At 47.3% G+C, this 16,596-nt stretch overlaps 2 protein-coding genes across 2 annotated transcripts in view; one reads left to right on the forward strand and one right to left on the reverse strand.

Moving 5' to 3' along the window:
- The first annotated feature begins 444 nt into the window (after positions 1 to 444).
- On the forward strand, positions 445 to 6,742 carry MRM3 (mitochondrial rRNA methyltransferase 3). Its single transcript, XM_060756650.2, has 4 exons — positions 445 to 742; positions 2,257 to 2,501; positions 4,075 to 4,242; positions 5,775 to 6,742. The coding sequence occupies exons 1-4, from the start codon at positions 483 to 485 to the stop codon at positions 6,308 to 6,310; spliced, it is 1,209 nt and encodes a 402-aa protein (XP_060612633.2). The 5' UTR covers positions 445 to 482; the 3' UTR covers positions 6,311 to 6,742.
- Positions 6,743 to 9,355: 2,613 nt separating this feature from the next.
- Positions 9,356 to 16,596, reverse strand: part of NXN (nucleoredoxin) — a 57,701-nt gene continuing 50,460 nt past the window's right edge. Inside the window, exons 7-8 of the mRNA XM_060757638.2 lie at positions 14,087 to 14,211; positions 9,356 to 10,301 (exon numbers count right to left, since the gene is read on the reverse strand). Of these exons, the coding sequence (XP_060613621.2) occupies positions 10,119 to 10,301; positions 14,087 to 14,211 (308 nt within the window). The 3' untranslated portion in view covers positions 9,356 to 10,118. The remainder of the gene's footprint in view (positions 10,302 to 14,086; positions 14,212 to 16,596) is intronic.

Below are 16,596 nucleotides of genomic sequence, written 5' to 3' on the forward strand. Positions count from 1 at the left end.
GCGCCATTTTGTTACGTTGTCAGGAACAACTGGGGGAGAAGCAACTCTCGCGATGACTTGAATGCCAAGCGGCTTTCTCCTAGCGAGCGCGGGAAGTACCGCGAGACTTGCCTTTTGGCTGACGCGCCCTGACCGGAAGTGTAGGCCGCACTTGTTGTTGTATAGCGGGCGCTATTTTCTTACGTTGTCAGTAGCAACGGTGGGAGGGGGGAGAGGCAACTCTCGCGATGACTTGAAAGCCGAGCGGCTTTCTCTAAGCGAGCGCGGCAAGTCCCGCGAGACTTCTCTTTTGGCGGACGCGTTCCCACCGGAAGTGAAGGCCGCACTTCCGGCGCCTTGTTGTATAGCGGGCGCCATTTTGTTACGTTGTCAATAGCAACAGAGGCAAATCTCGCGATGATTTGAATGCCAAGCGGCTTTCCCCAAGCGAGCGCAATAAGTCACGCGAGACTTTCCTTTTGTAGCTGCTGCCCGGAACCAAAATGGCAGCGCTGCTGAGGCGAAAGCAGGCCGCGCTCTTGGTCGTCGGGGTGAGAGGGGTGCGGGCGCTGCGGAGGAGCCCCGTCCGGGTGCTGCCCCCCGCCGCCCAGCAGAAGGAGGCTGCCCGTCCCAGCGCCGTCCCTCCTCTTCCTCCACCCGGTCCCAAAGAGAAGGCCAAAGCCCAGGCTGGCGGGGAGGAAGTGGGCCTCAGGGAGAGCGAGCCGCGCTACGAGAAGGCCGGCCCCGGAGACAAGAGGCTGAGGTGAGGCCCCAGGTCGCAGGGCAGCCTGGGAAATGTAGTCCTGCCTGGGAAGGGCGGCTCCTGCAGCTTCATTGGGACCAGAAGGGCCTGGCTTTAGGTATACTGCCATGTATATAGTATGTTTTTGAGTATATGTGTAAATAAATATTTATATATATACTGAAATAGATAAAAACAATATATAATAACAATAAACCTTTATTTCTACCCCGCTAACATCTCCCGAAGGGCTCGGTGCAGCTTACAAGAGGCTGAGCCCACAATACATAATAAGGGACGCCTCACAGAAATGGGACTCGGGGGTACTGCTTTGCAGTGGCTCCAGTCCTTCCTTGAAGGACGGTCCCAGAAGGTGTTACTGGGTGACACCTGTTCGGCCCCACAGCCATTGTCATGTGGAGTCCCTCAGGGATCAATTCTGTCCCCAATGTTGTTTAACATCTACATGAAGCCGTTGGGGGAGATCATTCGGAGTTTCGGACTGCGATGTTACCTCTATGCAGATGATGTCCAGATCTGTCACTCCTTTCCACCTGTCACCAAGGAGGCTGTCCAGACCTTGAATCGGTGTCTACCTGCTGTGTCGGACTGTATGAGGGCTAACAAATTGAAATTGAATCCAGACAAGACAGAGGTCCTACTGGTCAGTCGTAAGGCCGAACAGGGCATAGGGTTACAGCCTGTGTTAGACGGGGTTACACTCCCCCTGAAGACGCAGGTTCGCAGCTTGGGAGTGATCCTGGATTCATCGCTGAGCCTGGAACCCCAGGTCTCGGCGGTGGCCGGGAGAGCTTTTGCACAATTAAAACTTGTGCGCCAGCTGCGCCCGTACCTTGGGAAGTCTGATCTGGCCACAGTGGTCCACACTCTTGTTACATCCTGAATAGACTACTGCAACGCTCTCTACGTGGGGTTGCCCTTGAAGACTGTTCGGAAACTTCAACTAGTCCAGCGAGCGGCAGCCAGATTGCTCACTGGGGCGACCTACAGGCAGCACACCACCCCCCTGCTATGCCTGCTCCACTGGCTGCCGGTTCAGTTCAATTCAAGGTGCTGGTCTTGAGAGAGAGAGAGAGAGAGAGAGAGAGAGAGAGAGATGAAAGATCTATTTCTTTGTAATCTAAGTAACATATATATGGTATATAGAAATATGAAATATGTACACTATATGTAAAAAATGAAATATATAAGATATATATATATGTGTGTGTGATAATACAACAACCATTTTATTGATTAGCCAGTTGGCCTTATCAAAAACAGACAGTGCAGACACAACATACAACAAAAATGATAATACAATATAATAATTATATATATTATATTACATGTAATATTACTAATAATAATATTACTAACAATGATTCAGGACTGGAGTGCCATTACCTTCCCGCTGAAGCATTTGCATATTTTCGAACTTGGCAGAAATAGTCTAAAAGGAGGAAGAGAAATCGCCGAATCAAAGCTCTCTGGGGCTTTTTGAGAGGCCGTAACGGACTTTTTTCTTTGAGCAGCAAAGTAGTGACGCTGGCCAAGTCGAGGGCCTTCCGCGAGAAGCACGGGAAGATCCTTCTAGAAGGCCGGCGGCTCATTTCGGACGCCCTGGAGGCGGGGGCCGCCCCTCAGACGCTGTTCTTCATCTCAACGGAGCACCTCAAGGAGCTGCCGACTGCCAAGCTGAGAAGCGCTTCCCTCATCAAGGTGCACAGCAAAGACCTCAAGGCCTGGTCAGACGTTGTCACGTCTCAAGGAGCCATCGGTGAGCCAGGGGCAGCCACAGGCATTATTTATTATTTATTGATTTATTTATGACATTTCTATGCCACCCTTCTCACCCCAAAGGGGACTCAGAGCAGCTTACAATATATATATGATACAATATATTATGTTATTAGCATAGTACAATATCAGTATTAAATATTACTATATTATTCTATACCATTATATTGTAATACTAGCCGTCCCCTGCCACCCGTTGCTGTGGCCCACTCTGGTGATCTTGAAAATAATGAGAAAGTGTTGGTTTCTAATAGATGCTATGTCTTTCTGTTTGTGGATAATCAGTACTTCTTGTTGTTTCTTTGTCAGTGTTGATGTAGACATTATCTGGTTTGCCTGCACTGGAACATTCAACATATCATTGTCCTCCTTTAGGGGTCCCTTTCAAATCTACGATACTATCTGTGTGTGCGTGTGTGGATCATATCTATCTATCTATATCCATGGCTGGATGGCTCTTTGTCAGGAGGGCTTTGTTTACATTTTCTTGCCCTGGTGAAGGGAGTTGGACTGGATGGCCTTGAGTATTTTCTGTTGGTCACAGAGGTTTTGTGTGGGAAGTTTAGTCCAATTCTATCACTGGTGGGATTCAGAATGCTCTTTGATTGTAGGTGAACTATAAATCCCAGTAACTACAACTCCCAAATGTCACAGTCTATTTCCCCCAAACTCCACCAGTGTTCATATTTGGGCATATGGAATACTTGTGCCAAGTTTGGTCCAGATCCATCATTGTTTGAGTCCACAGTGATCTCTGGCTGTAAGTGAACTACAACTCCCAAACTCAAGGTCAATGCCCACTAAACCCTTCTAGTATTTCTGTTGGGTCATGGGAGTTCTGTGTGCCCAGTTTGGTTCAATTCCATCATTGGTGGAGTTCAGAATGCTCTTTGATTGTAGGTGAACTATAAATCCCAGCAACTACAACTCTCAAATGACAAAAATCAAAGTTTTTGAGTGATAGTCACTCCTTGGGATAGTAAATGTCTTGTGGCTAAATTCGGCAGCAATTCATCCAGTTGTTTTTGAGTTCTGTTAATCCCACAAACGAACATTACATTTTTATTTATATAGATTATTAATATTACATGTAATATAAATATATAATTATAATATCATATTATTATTATATTTCATTACATCACAATACTATAAATATTATATGTATATACAATATATTGTATTAAGTTCTGTTCAGCTGCCATCTCAACCGCATTGAGTCGCCTGTTAAGGGCTGAAAAATGCGGTATAAAAATGAAGCAAATAAAAAATAAATAAATAAATCTCATTATTATTTTGACTTTGGGCCACTGTGAGGCAAACCTGTTGCGAGATTTCCTTGGTATAATTTATTTTATGGAGGTTTGCCTTCCTCAGAGGCTGAAATAATGCAATTTGCCCAAAGTGAGCTTCATTGGCCACATGAGGCATTATTTGCATTCAAGTCCCATCTCTTCTCGTGACATATATGGTTATCCTCAAGTGATTTTCACGGTCCTGTGCTGGTGCCTCGTCTTTCTGGTGCCATTTGATGAATCCTCTGTTCTCTGCAGGGATCTTCTCCAGGCCGGATCATGCCAAAATGACTTACCCCGAGGTCCCAAAAGAGCACCGGCTGCCCCTCTCCCTCATCTGCGACAACATCCGCGACCCCGGGAATCTGGGCACCATCTTGAGGTCGGCGGCCGGAGCAGGATGCAGCCGGGTGCTGCTTGTCAAAGGTGGGCAGTGGAACGAGGCTGGGCTAAAAGCAGAGGTTTCTAAAGCAGGGCCTGGCCACCATCTCCCGGGAGGGCTTTGATGGTGCCTTCAGCTTGGCAAGAGGGGAAAGCGGGACTGGATGGCCCTTGGAGGGCCCCTTATTTTATTTATTTATTTACTATATTTCTATACCGCCATTCTCGGGGCAGTTTACAAAATGGCACGATTCGATGCCACAATAATATATAAACAGTTAAATACTACCATTCCAATTCTAGGGGCCTATGCACTTCCAGGATGGAAACATTCAAGGTGAAAGGAATGAAGTCTCCTTCTCTGGAGGTTTTTAAGAGAGGCCATTTGTTGGGAGGGCTTGGATGGTGTCTTCTGCACGGCAAAAGAGGGTGGGACTGGGATTCCTCCTGAACATTAGGAAGAATTGTTGAAGAGTGGGACTAGTTGCTTCCTTGGGGTCCAGTGGGGTCTCCTCCTGTCCCATCTTAAGCAGGGGCTGGATGAACATCTGTCAGGAGGGCTTGGCTGGTGTCTTCTTGCCCGGCATTCCACCTGAACGATAGGAAGACAGTCCTGTTGGAGAGTAGAACTTGTTGCTTCCACTGAGTCCTGTGGGGTCTCTTTCCGTCTCATTTAGGCAGAGGCTGAATGGCCATCTCTCAGGAGGGCTTGGATGGTGTCTTCCTGCATGGCAGAAGGGAGCAGGACTGGGATTCCACATCAACATTAGGGAGAATTGTTGTGTCCTTGTGCATGGCAGAGGGGGGCGGGACTGGGACTCTACCTGAACATTAGGAAGAATTGTTGGGGAGTGGGACTAGTTGCTTCCTTGGGGTCCAGTGGAGTCTCCTCCTGTCTCATCTTAAGCAGGGGCTGGATGGGCATCTGTTGGGGAGGGCTTGGATGGTGTATTCAAGGTGGAAACAAGGTGAAATGGATGGTGGTGAAGTCTTCTGGACGTTTTGAAGCAGAGGCTGGATGGCCATCTGTGAGGAGGGCTTGGATGGTGTCTTCCTGCCTGGCAGTCCACCTGAACTATACAAAGACAGTCCTGTTGGAGAGTAGAACTGTGGAGTTTCTTTCCATCTCGTTTGGGCAGAGGCTGAACGGCCATCTCTCAGGAGGGTTTGGATGGTGTCTTCCTGCCTGGCAGTCCACCTGAATTATACTGGGATTCCTCCTGAACATTAGGAAGAATTGTTGTGTCTTTGGGGTCCAGAGGGGTCTCCTTCTGTCTTGTTTAGGCAGAGGCTGGATGGCCATCTGTGAGGAGGGCTTGGATGGTGTCTTCCTGCCAGGCATTCCACCTGAACTATACACAAACAGTCCTGTTGGAGAGTAGAACTTGTTGCTTCCACAGAGTCCTGTGGGGTCTCTTTCCGTCTCATTTAGGCAGAGGCTGGATGGCCATCTCTCAGGAGGGCTTGGATGGGGTCTTCCTGCCTAGCCTTCTCCTTGAACCGTAGGGGAGTGGGATGTGTTGCTTCGGTGGTGCCTGGAACCCTGTCCCAATGCGAACTTCCTTCTCTTTCTTCAGGCTGCGTTGACGCCTGGGAGCCCAAGGTCCTGCGGGCGGGGATGGGGGCCCACTTCCGCCTCCCCATTGTGTCCAACCTGGAGTGGGACCTGGTGCCCAACTACCTCCCCCCCGAAAGCTGCGTCCACGTGGCCGACGGCTCCCACGCCAACGGGCCCCAAATGGAGCCGGAGCCACCCTCGCCCTCTAAGGCTTGCAGCCACGGCTGGGTCTCCCAGCCCTCCGGCCTGAAACCCCGGGCAGATTGGGACTGCGATGTGGACAGCTGGGAGGACGAGGAAGGGGTGGAAGCGCAGTGCTGCTACGATCCGTGGATGGACCTTTCCGTGGCGGTGGTGATTGGGGGGGAAACCCACGGCGTGAGCGAGGAGGCCGTGCGCCTGGCGCAGGACACGGGAGGGAGGCGGCTGCTCATCCCCATCGCGCCCGGAGTGGACAGCCTCAACGCCGCCATGGCCGCCAGCATCCTGCTCTTTGAGGCCAAACGCCAACTGCGGTGGACGCAGCCAATCGAAGAGACCCGTGTCTCCAAATGAGGACGTGGAGGAACACATCGCCCCAAACGGCCTACTGACACTCCACAACCAACAAAACGGCTCTCGCGTTTCCAGAGCAGCAGGAAAGGGACATAAAATATGATTTTGCTGGAGTATTTGGCACCGACGGATTTGGATGCAACGTGACCTGCACGCCCTCCATCGCTCCCTTCCTTCCTTCCTTCCTTCCTTCCTTCCTTCCTTCCTTCCTTCCTTCCTTCCTTCCTTCCTTCCTCTTCCCGCCCTGTACTGTTTGTTCAGGCCGGTTTGTGCCACTTCCTGGCTCTGTTGTCGTTCCCTTCCTTCATTTCCATGCTGGGCGTGCAAACCCCTCTCTTTGGAAAATATGTCCCATTTCCTGGGATGTTTCAGTCTCACACGGATGGCTTCCGAAGGTGTTTAAACCAGATGAAAAACGGCTTATTTACTCCTTTTCGGTCTTGTCTGTTTCTTTTCCTCTTGGTTTCTGAGGGGGAGTAACAGGTCAGAGCCGTAGCAATTGGCAAAACCAGGCTGGACTCACTTGTCCACTTCAGAATCCTGTTTCCGCAGGCCAGGAGAGGCATTTTGGGTCACATATCCTGCATTTCTTTCTTTATTTATTTACAGCAGTGGTCCTCAGACTTTTTAAACAGAGGTCACAGTTCTTCAAACTGTTGGAGGGCCGGATTATAATTTGGAAAAAAATGAATGAATTCCTATGTACACTGCACATATCTTATTTGTAGTACAAAAAATACTTTAAAACAATACAATAATTAAAATGAAGAACCATTTTATCAAATATAAACTTATTAGTATTTCAATGGGAAGTGTAGGCCTGCTTTTGGCTGATGAGAGAGGGTTGTTGTGTGCTTTCAAGTCATTTCAGACTTAAGTTGACCCTGAGCAAGGGCCGAGTAAATGACCTTGGAGGGCCGTATCCAGCCCTTGGGCTGTAGTTTGAGGACCCCTGATTTACAGTATTTCTATTCCGCCCTTCTCACCCCGCATGGGACTCAGGGCGGATTACAATGTATGTATGGCAAACATATATGGCAAACATTCAATGCCCAAGACACACAACTGATATAGACAGACAGACAGAGGCTATTTAATTTTTTCTGGCTGCCAGGGGAGCTGTCGCTTTCATTGTCCATCTGTGACGCTGATGAAGTATTTCCGCATTCCCCACATGCTTTGCTGGAGTCTTTTTTATGGCCTCATAAATTAGTTAAATTAGCCTCCCCACAGATAGGTGGTACCTAATTTTCCTACTTGACAGATGCAACCGTCTTTCAGGTTGCAAAGGTCGACAACAAGCTACACAATTGGTCGGAAGCTCACTCCGACCCAGGCTGGCTTTGAACTCATGACCTTTTGGTCAGAAGTGATCGTAATGCAGATGACACTCGGACAGCTGCGCCACAGTCCTGGTGTACCCAAAGGGAGACTTCTCCATTGCCCCAAAGCTTGCTCAGATAGGTTTGCATCCCTGAAAAAAGGGAGTTTGAAACGCTACTTTAGTGTTCATATACAAAGGTCACTTGCCTTCCAAAGTTGTGCTGGTTTGAGTCAAAGGCTACAACTTATTTACATTATTTCTATCCCACTCATATCAGCCTGAAGGCGACTCAGGGCGGCATACACAGTTGGCACAACTCGATGCCATAAAATACATACATTGATAAAGCAAAAAGAAACATTACCTACAATACATTTAAACATAAAGACAATGAATAATAAAAATTTAAAAACTATGTCCTCTTGTTCGAATCCTCATCCGTTCCATCGTCTTGGCCATTCCTGGGTCATTTTCTGATTCGAGTTTGTCTATTTATCCCGAGGTTCCGAACGCTTCCTCAAAGAGCCAAGTTTTTTTGAAAAGTCAGGAGTGAGGGGGCTGATCTAATATCCCCAGGCAGGGAGTTCCACAGCCAAGAGGCCACCACAGAGAAGGCCCTGCCTCTCGTCTGCGCCAAACTTCCATTGTATGGACCAACCTTTCATGTGTCTGTCTTTGGAAACGAGTTAAAGATCCAAAACAACAAATTCAACATATCACTTTGGGGGGGGGGGGGGGTGGCCAGACTTGCTCAAAGCCTTCCTCAGAGGCTGAGAGAGTATGACTTGCCCAAATGGGTGAGCTCATCAAAACCCAGTCTTGATATAAAAAAAACCCACTTAACCTCGCTGGCTTATCCCTATTATTTTTGGTTGGCAACGAAATGGTGAGAAAAGTGCATTTTTGCCACGAGATGGCAGTATGTTTATGTACTGTAATAGGATTCCCAATCCCGAGGGTGGAGTTTAAGACATGTCACAGCAACCACGTTTTGTGCAAAAAGAGAAGGTGGGGTGTGGAAAACGCATCCTGCAGGAAACTTGAGTCACGTCAGCCCCAAACTATGCTTTGTGATGCTCAAATGTGCTACTTGTGAAGCAGAACCAGGCCCATTAGGCCTCCAGTCAAGTAGGAAAATAAGGAATGGCAAAAGCCCACTTTCTCTGCACTCAGGTTGAACTACATATGCCTCAAAAAAATCAGATTTACGAGGCTGCAAAGTTTGCCCAGCCCAGCTTGCAACATTTGAGTACTAGGGTTTTCGATTCAGCTTAACATTAAGGGAATCATTTCGCTCCTTTTCTCTAAGACGGGCCCACAAACTTTTTAAACAGAGGGCCAGGTCACAATCCCTCAAAATGTTGGAGGGCCAGATTATAATTTGAAAAATATATATATGAATGAATTCCTATGCACACTGCACATATCTTATAAACAATACAATAATTAAAATGAAGAATAATGTTAACAAATATAAGCTTATTAGTCTTTCAATGGGAAGTGTGGGTCTGCTTTTGGCTGATGAGATAGGGTTGTTGCTGTTGTGTGCTTTCAAGTCGTTATAGACTTAGGTTGACCCTGAGTGAGGGCCAGGTAAATGACCTTGGAGGGCCATATCCGGCCCCCGGGCTTTAGTTTGAGGACCCTGCTCTAAGACATGCTAAACGTTAGTCTGTACGTTTCATCGCATTTGTTGCAAACTACACTGCTGACACGTTCGGTGACCAGAATGGTTTTTATTACAAATTTCCCATCGCCATGTACAGTTTTTTTACAATTTCCCCCCTGCGTGCTTTGAGTACAAATCTCTGGGTGAACATGGAAGGGGGAGAGGAAGGGCGAAGGGAGGAGGCAAAATGCCCAAACCGATCCCGGGATTCATGATCCGGAACGTCCGTGCTTTGACGACGAGGGCTGTTTCTGAAGTTACCTCCCACTTACCTTTTCTTCCAAGTCTTTGGACACAATAGACTTCTCCCGCTTTTGCTACGTTCAACCCAGAAGCGAGAAAAGTTCAACGAGGCAAAGAAATAGAAACCGGTGTCAAAGAGTCCAATTGGCTTAGCTTTGGGGCCGCAATGGAAAAATGGACCACCTTCTCCTGTCATCGACATACGGGGAAACTTGGGTGCGTGGCTCGAGAAGTTGAAGGACATTTTCCTCTCGAACAAAAGAAACTCGACAGTGACGAGACCTTGCATCTATCAATGAAGACGTACTTCTTTCTTACCCACCATTGGGCTTATTGCTTTGTCTCGTACGGATGAACGCCAAGCTTCGCCGTATGTAAACAAGGATGGCGTCCATGTGAGAAGATCTCCCTGCTGCTTTGGAGGCATCTCCCCGCATCTTCAGCACCTTTAGAAGAGTCAAATCGAGAGGAGTGTTTTCCAAAATACTGTCGAGATAAAGAGTCGGGTTTCTGCACCAAGCTTGGCAATTGTTATTTAAATAAAGTCCGAGGAGGGAAAGCGCCGCTCCGCTTTAGATGGGCTCGGGCTTCAGTTTGTCCGCCAGAAAGTCGTTGACAAAGGCCTCCACGATGTCGGGCGTGATCTCCTCCACGTCCATGACGTACTTGGCGCGGGCCGACATGTCCAGGATGGTGAGGAGCGGGGCGGCCTCCGGGAGGTTGGTGTAATCCCGCAAGGAGTCGGTCATGTCGTCCTGCGGAAATACGAGCAAAGAGAGGGAACCTGGTTAGACTGGTTTTGGGAAGGCCAAGAAAGAAGCCCCTTTCTGTTCGAGGGGCTTTCCAGACCTATTCATTTATTTTCCCGCTTTTTCTTTCCATACGGAGACTCAAAGCAGCTCAGAATCAAAAATATCACAACTTAAAGTATACAATAATAAAACAGTTTATTATTACTGCTGTCTGGTCGAAAGAGTTATCAGCACATCCACAACAAGACCTTTTCCTCCTCCTATTATTATTATTATTATTATTATTATTATTATTGTATTTATTAATTCTACTGTCTAGTCGAAAGAGTTATCAGGACATCCACAAGAACGTTTCCTCCTCCTCCTATTATTATTATTAATATTAATATTAACATTTTTATTATTACTACTGTCTAGTCGAAAGAGTTATCAGGACATCCACAAGACCTTTTCCTCCTATTAATATTATTATTATTATTATTATTCTATTTATTATTACTACTGACTGGTCGAAAGAATTATTGGAACATCCACAACAAGACCTTTTCCTCCTCCTATTATTATTATTATTATTATTGTATTTATTATTACTACTGACTAGTCAAAAGAGTTATCAGGACATCTACAAGACCTTTTCCTCCTCCTCCTCCTATTATTATTATTGTTAACATATTTATTATTACTACTGTCTGGTTGAAAGAGTTATCGGGACATCCACAAGACCTTTTCCTCCTCCTCCTATTATTATTATTATTATTATTATTATTATTATTTATTGTGTTTATTATTACTACTGTCTAGTTGAAAGAGTTATCAGGACACCCACAACAAGACCTTTTCCTCCTACTATTATTATTATTATTATTATTATTATTATTATTCTATTTATTACTACTACTGTCTAGCCGAAAGAGTTATCAGGACATCCACAACAAGACCTTTGCCTCCTCCTATTATTATTATTATTATTACTACTACTACTACTACTACTACTACTACTACTACTGTCTAGTCGAAAGAGTTATCGGGACATCCACAACAAGATCTTTTCCTCCTCCTCCTCCTATTATTATTATTAATATTATTATCAGTCATATTTATTATTATTAACATATATATCATATGTTATCAGTTATTATAGATAACTGCACTCCACACAGTCATGCTGGCCACATGACCTTGGAGGTGTCTACGGACGCCGTAGAATCTGGAGAGCGGGGTGAGCTCCCGCTGTCAGCCCTAGCTTCTGCCAAACTGGCAGTTTGAAAACATTGAAATGTGAGTAGATCAATAGGTACCGCTTCTGCAGGAAGGTAATGACGCTCCAATGGCCACATGACCTTGGAGGTGTCTATGGACAATACCGGCTCTTGGGCTTAGAAATGGATGGAGATGAGCACCAGAGTCGGACACGACGACTTAAAGTCCAGGGGAAAACCTTTACCTAAGCTGCCTTAAGGCCTTGGAGGAAGCAAAGGAGGAGGAAAGAAAGGAGCTTCATAGTTTTCAAACTAGGAAGGGAAATCTGTGAAATCTGGTAAATTTTAGGGGAATGGGGTGGGGATGGAGCTCAAGGGGGGCTGGGCTTTTTGTCTGACAGGGTCGGCAGAGGGTCACCTCCCCATGGGAGGGTCTCGCTGACCCACGGAAGGTGTTTGCCCACCTCCTTGCTTCTCTATTGTGTATTGATTCTAAAGCAGGCATGGGCTCAAGACACAAGTGAGCGCAGAAGGCCAGCTCCACCTTGCCAGCCGCAGCAGCGCCCGTAAATCCTTCCAGGAGGTGATGAATGGGTCATTCAGGGCTCCGTGGGTCGCGCGAGGAGGAGCCGGGAAGCAGATGGCGCTCCGGAATGAATGAAGGGCAGTGTTGTTTTGTCCCTGTTTCTGTGAGAAAAGGCTTGGAAAAAATGGAAGCCTCCAGAAGGGGAGGAATAGATTTCCCCTGGGCAATTTGGGGAGGCTCTTCGGGGGGGGGAAGGACCTTTGTTTGGGAGCCCGCTCTTCCCAACAAAGGGGCACATTCAGGACTCCCAGAGCTGCGGGGGCAAAGCGTTCCTGGAAGGCAAAGAGCGTTCCTGGAAGGCAAAGAGCGCCCGTCCACATCTATTTATTTATTTCCTGTATTTGTATACTGCCTTTCTCAGCCTATCAGTGATTCAAGGCAGTTTCCAACAAAACAGCATACACAGTATCATAGAACATATTAAAACATTACAATTACATAAACCACAACAACAGTAAAAACAACACCATTAGCGTCTCCTTATTGTCAAGCATCGTCCAGTTCCATCGTCAACCGTCCATTCCTATATCATTTATCCATATCCGTTACTCTGTGTTTGAGAACGCTTGCTCCAACACCCATGTTTTGACTTGCTTCCGAAATGTAAGGAGGGAGGGAGCAGATCTAATCTCTCTAGGGAGGGCGTTCCATAGCCGGGGGGCCACCGCTGAGAAGGCCCTGTCTCTCGTCCCCGCCAAATGTACCTGAGACGAAGGCGGGACCGAGAGCTGGGCCTCATAGAATCAAAGAGTTGGAAGAGACCTCATGGGCCATCCAGTCCAACCCCATTCTGCCAAGAAGCAGGAATGTTGCATTCAAATCATCCCTGACAAATGGCCACCCAGCCTCTGTTTAAAAGCTTCCAAAGAAGGAGCCTCCACCACACTCCCTCCGGGGCAGAGAGTTCCACTGCTGAACGGCTCTCACAGTCAGGAAGTTCTTCCTAATGTTCAGATGGAATCTCCTCTCTTGTAGTTTGAAGCCATTTTTCCATTGCGTCCTAGTGTCCAAGGAAGCAGAAAACAAGCTTGCTCCCTCCTCCTCCCCCCTGTGGCTTCCTCTCACATATTTGTACATGGCTATCATATCTCCTCTCAGCCATCTCTTCTTCAGGCTAAACATGCCCAGCTTCCTTAAGCCGCTCCTCATAGGGCTTGTTCTCCAGACCCTTGATCATTTTAGTCGCCCACCTCTGGACACATTCCAGCTTGTCAATATCTCTCTTGAATTGTGGTGCCCACTCTCACATATTTATACATGGCCCTCATCATGTCTCCTCTCAGCCTTCTCTTCTTCAGGCTAAACATGCCCAGCTCCTTAAGCCGCTCCTCATAGGGCTTGTTCTCCAGACCCTTGATCATTTTGCCTCCCCGGACAATCTCAAGGTCCTTGATGGTTCATAAGGAGAGATACGTTCAGACAGGTAAGTTGGGCCAGAACTGTTTAGGGCTTTATAGGTCAAGACCAGTACTTTGAATTGGGCCCAGTAGCAAACCGGCAACCAGGGGAGTTGTATGCTCCCTGAGAACCACTCCTGTTAGCAATCTGGCTGCCGTTCGTTAGACTAATAGAAGCTTCCAGACTGTCTTCAAAGGCAACACCACGTAGAGCGCATTGCAGTAGTTTATACGGGATGTAACCAGAGCGTGTACTACCGTGGCCAAGTCAAGACTTCCCAAGGTACGGGAAGTCATTGCTTTATGTCATTGCTTCTTCCAGGCGCCAAACGTTGGAAAGATCCTGCAAAACTAATTTCTAGCGGGCCTCGTTCCCAAAGCATCGGAAGACACCTGATCTACTTTGCAGGGTTGTTGTGGGGACAAAATATGGGGAGAAAATTGCTCTAAGGCAAGGAAAGTGGGATACAAATAAAAAAGAAGCAGCCAGATAAACAACAACAATTCAAATTGGACTTTGGCCACTTAGGGGACTGTGACCCCACAAAACCAGTTCTGGTGACCCCGATGCCACAGGGATTGGCCCCACCAGGTGCTCCCTTTTACCTCTCCGGCCACGAAAAACAGCAGCGGCGCCTCTTCGTCTTTGGCTTTGTATTTGGCAATTATTTTCTCGGCAATGGGCTGGATCAGCTGCTTGGCCGCCTCAGACTCGCCATCATCGTCGGAATCTGCGGCACAAGAGAAGCAGGTTAAACATGAGGCCATTCTATCACTAGCCAAGCAGGTCCCCTGAGATATTAGGCTCAGAAATAACCCTCAGTTGGGGTGATTCCAACATAAATGTAGCAGTGGTGCAGCAGAAGTGTGCTGGGCCCATAACCCTTGTTTGGTGAAGCGGAGATATCAGGCTCAGAAATAACCCTCAGTTGGGGTGATATTACCATAAATATAGCAGAGTGGTGCAGCAGAGGTGTGCTGGGCCCATAACCCTTGGTTGGGGAATCTGAGCTGTCAGGCTCAGAAATAACCTTCATTTAGGGCGATTCCACCATAAAGATAGCAAAATATCAGAAGCAAACTTCATAACCAGCAGAAACTTACATGAGGCGAAATGGAATAAGGATGGCAGTCAGAACTTTACGTGCAAAAATATTTATTGAAGCAAAAAGAAATACATTCTTGATAGAAAAGGTTTTGGGGTTCACTAGCTTACTAAGTCTCATCTTCTAAAGGAGATAAAAAGTAAAAAAAAATCCATGTAGCTACATTTTGCCTACAGAAAGAGGCAAAATGCGTCTTCGCTGAAAGGAAGAAAAGGCAGAAGAGAGCAGGAAAATGGCTAATTGATCCCAGAGCAATAAAAATACCTTCAAAAAGGATGTTCCCTCGTAAAGATTCCATTGCTACTTCTTCAAAGGGAGGAGGAGATTGTGGCAAAGAGGAAAAGCCAAAGCCTTGTTGGGGAAATGTATTGTCGAAGGCTTTCATGGCCGGAATCGCTGGGTTGTTGTAGGTTTTTTCGGACTATAGGGCCATGGTCTAGAGGCATTCTCTCCTGACGTTTCGCCTGCATCTATGGCAAGCATTCTCACTACCTCTGAGGATGCTTGCCATAGATGCAGGCGAAATGTCAGGAGAGAATGCCTCTAGACCATGGCCCTATAGCCCCAAAAAACCTACAACAACCCTTGTCTAGGAATGTCAGGGGCGGAATCCCTCACTCGAATCCTACCTCTAGTCTAGCTACTCATTGAGGTCTGGAGACTTGATGACACAAGAGACTTGTGCACTCGAGGGATGAAACTCAACACCCATCAATCGCTCTCCCCAGGTGTGTGTTGACTGTGTATTCCTTCCCCCCAAACACAACAAGAGACGGTGCCTGGAAGGGGAGGAAAATCCGTGCAACGAAAGGCCACTAAATGCGAAGCCATTGCGCACCACTGATTTGCGTGAGATCCATCCCATAATATCTGAATGTTTGGGAAAGAACCTTTTCCAACCTTCCAAGGAACAATCTGTTGCACAGAGAACACAGAAACCCACCAAAGAGACACAAACTACGGGTTTTACTATCTCTGGTTTTAGTGTTTCCTTAGTGATCTGAGACCGTAATGAAATCCACGTGTCCAGGGGAGTCGGAAAGGAGGAAGTCACCCGTTAAGAAGCCAGATCACACGGAAAAGCCAATGAATTCGTTATGCGGGGAGGCGACCCTTGTTTGTGTGAAGCAAAAGGATTGGCCCAACGCTCCAGGGGTCCACATTGAGGCACAGCTGGGGCCCGACGTCGAGGATGTCGGCGACACGGCGGGCGGCCATTGTGTGAAGGTTTGGACGACGGCTCATCCTATTAACGTACAACGTCCCCTGGGGAGAGCAGAGCGTGCATTTGGGAAGGAGGACGCCTCGTCTTTTGTACCCGCAGGATTTGCCCAGAGGAGCATTCCCAAGAGGGGCCTCACAGTCGGCCAATTGGCTGGAGTTACACTTGAAAATGTGCCCGTCCTGACTTACAAACACATACACTTGGAATGAAACTAATGGACAACAACCAGCACCTCAAGACCTCCAAACTTAAGAAGAAACCAACAGAACTTGTCTTGTTTGTGACTTCGGGAATGGTTGGGACAGCTCTTGTCAACTGATCCTGGAGAAGGATGTACAACAAAGGCTTAGGATACTTGTAAACACACTCACACACACACGAGAAGTGTGCATCCACAGCTCTTTTTAACCAAGCCTTGAGAAGGATGTACAGCAAAGGCTTAGGAGACTTGTAAACACACACAAACACACTCACACACATGAGAAGTGTGCATCCACAGCTCTTGTCAACTGACCCTTGAGAAGGATATACAGCAAAGGCTTAGGACACTTCTAAACACACACAAACACACTCACACACACGAGAAGTGTGCATCCGCAGCTCTTGTCAACCGACCCTTGAGAAAGACGTACGGCAAAGGCTTAGGAGACTTGTAAACACACACAAAAACACTCGCACACACACAAGAAGTGTGCATCCACAGCTTTTATGAACCGACCCTGAGGAAGGATGTACGGCAAAGGCTTAGGACACTCCTAAACACACACGAACACACACACACACAC

Source organism: Anolis sagrei, chromosome 11, assembly GCF_037176765.1.
Source record: "Anolis sagrei isolate rAnoSag1 chromosome 11, rAnoSag1.mat, whole genome shotgun sequence".
NCBI lineage: Eukaryota > Metazoa > Chordata > Lepidosauria > Squamata > Dactyloidae > Anolis > Anolis sagrei.

Bases quoted from the DNA above. Each gene is read 5' to 3' on its own strand.
- MRM3 (XM_060756650.2), top strand. From the start codon at position 483: ATGGCAGCGCTGCTGAGGCGAAAGCAGGCCGCGCTCTTGGTCGTCGGG. The intron at 743-2,256 runs GTGAGGCCCCAG...TTCTTTGAGCAG, and splicing joins CCCGGAGACAAGAGGCTGAG to CAAAGTAGTGACGCTGGCCA. The intron at 4,243-5,774 runs GTGGGCAGTGGA...CTCTTTCTTCAG, and splicing joins CCGGGTGCTGCTTGTCAAAG to GCTGCGTTGACGCCTGGGAG.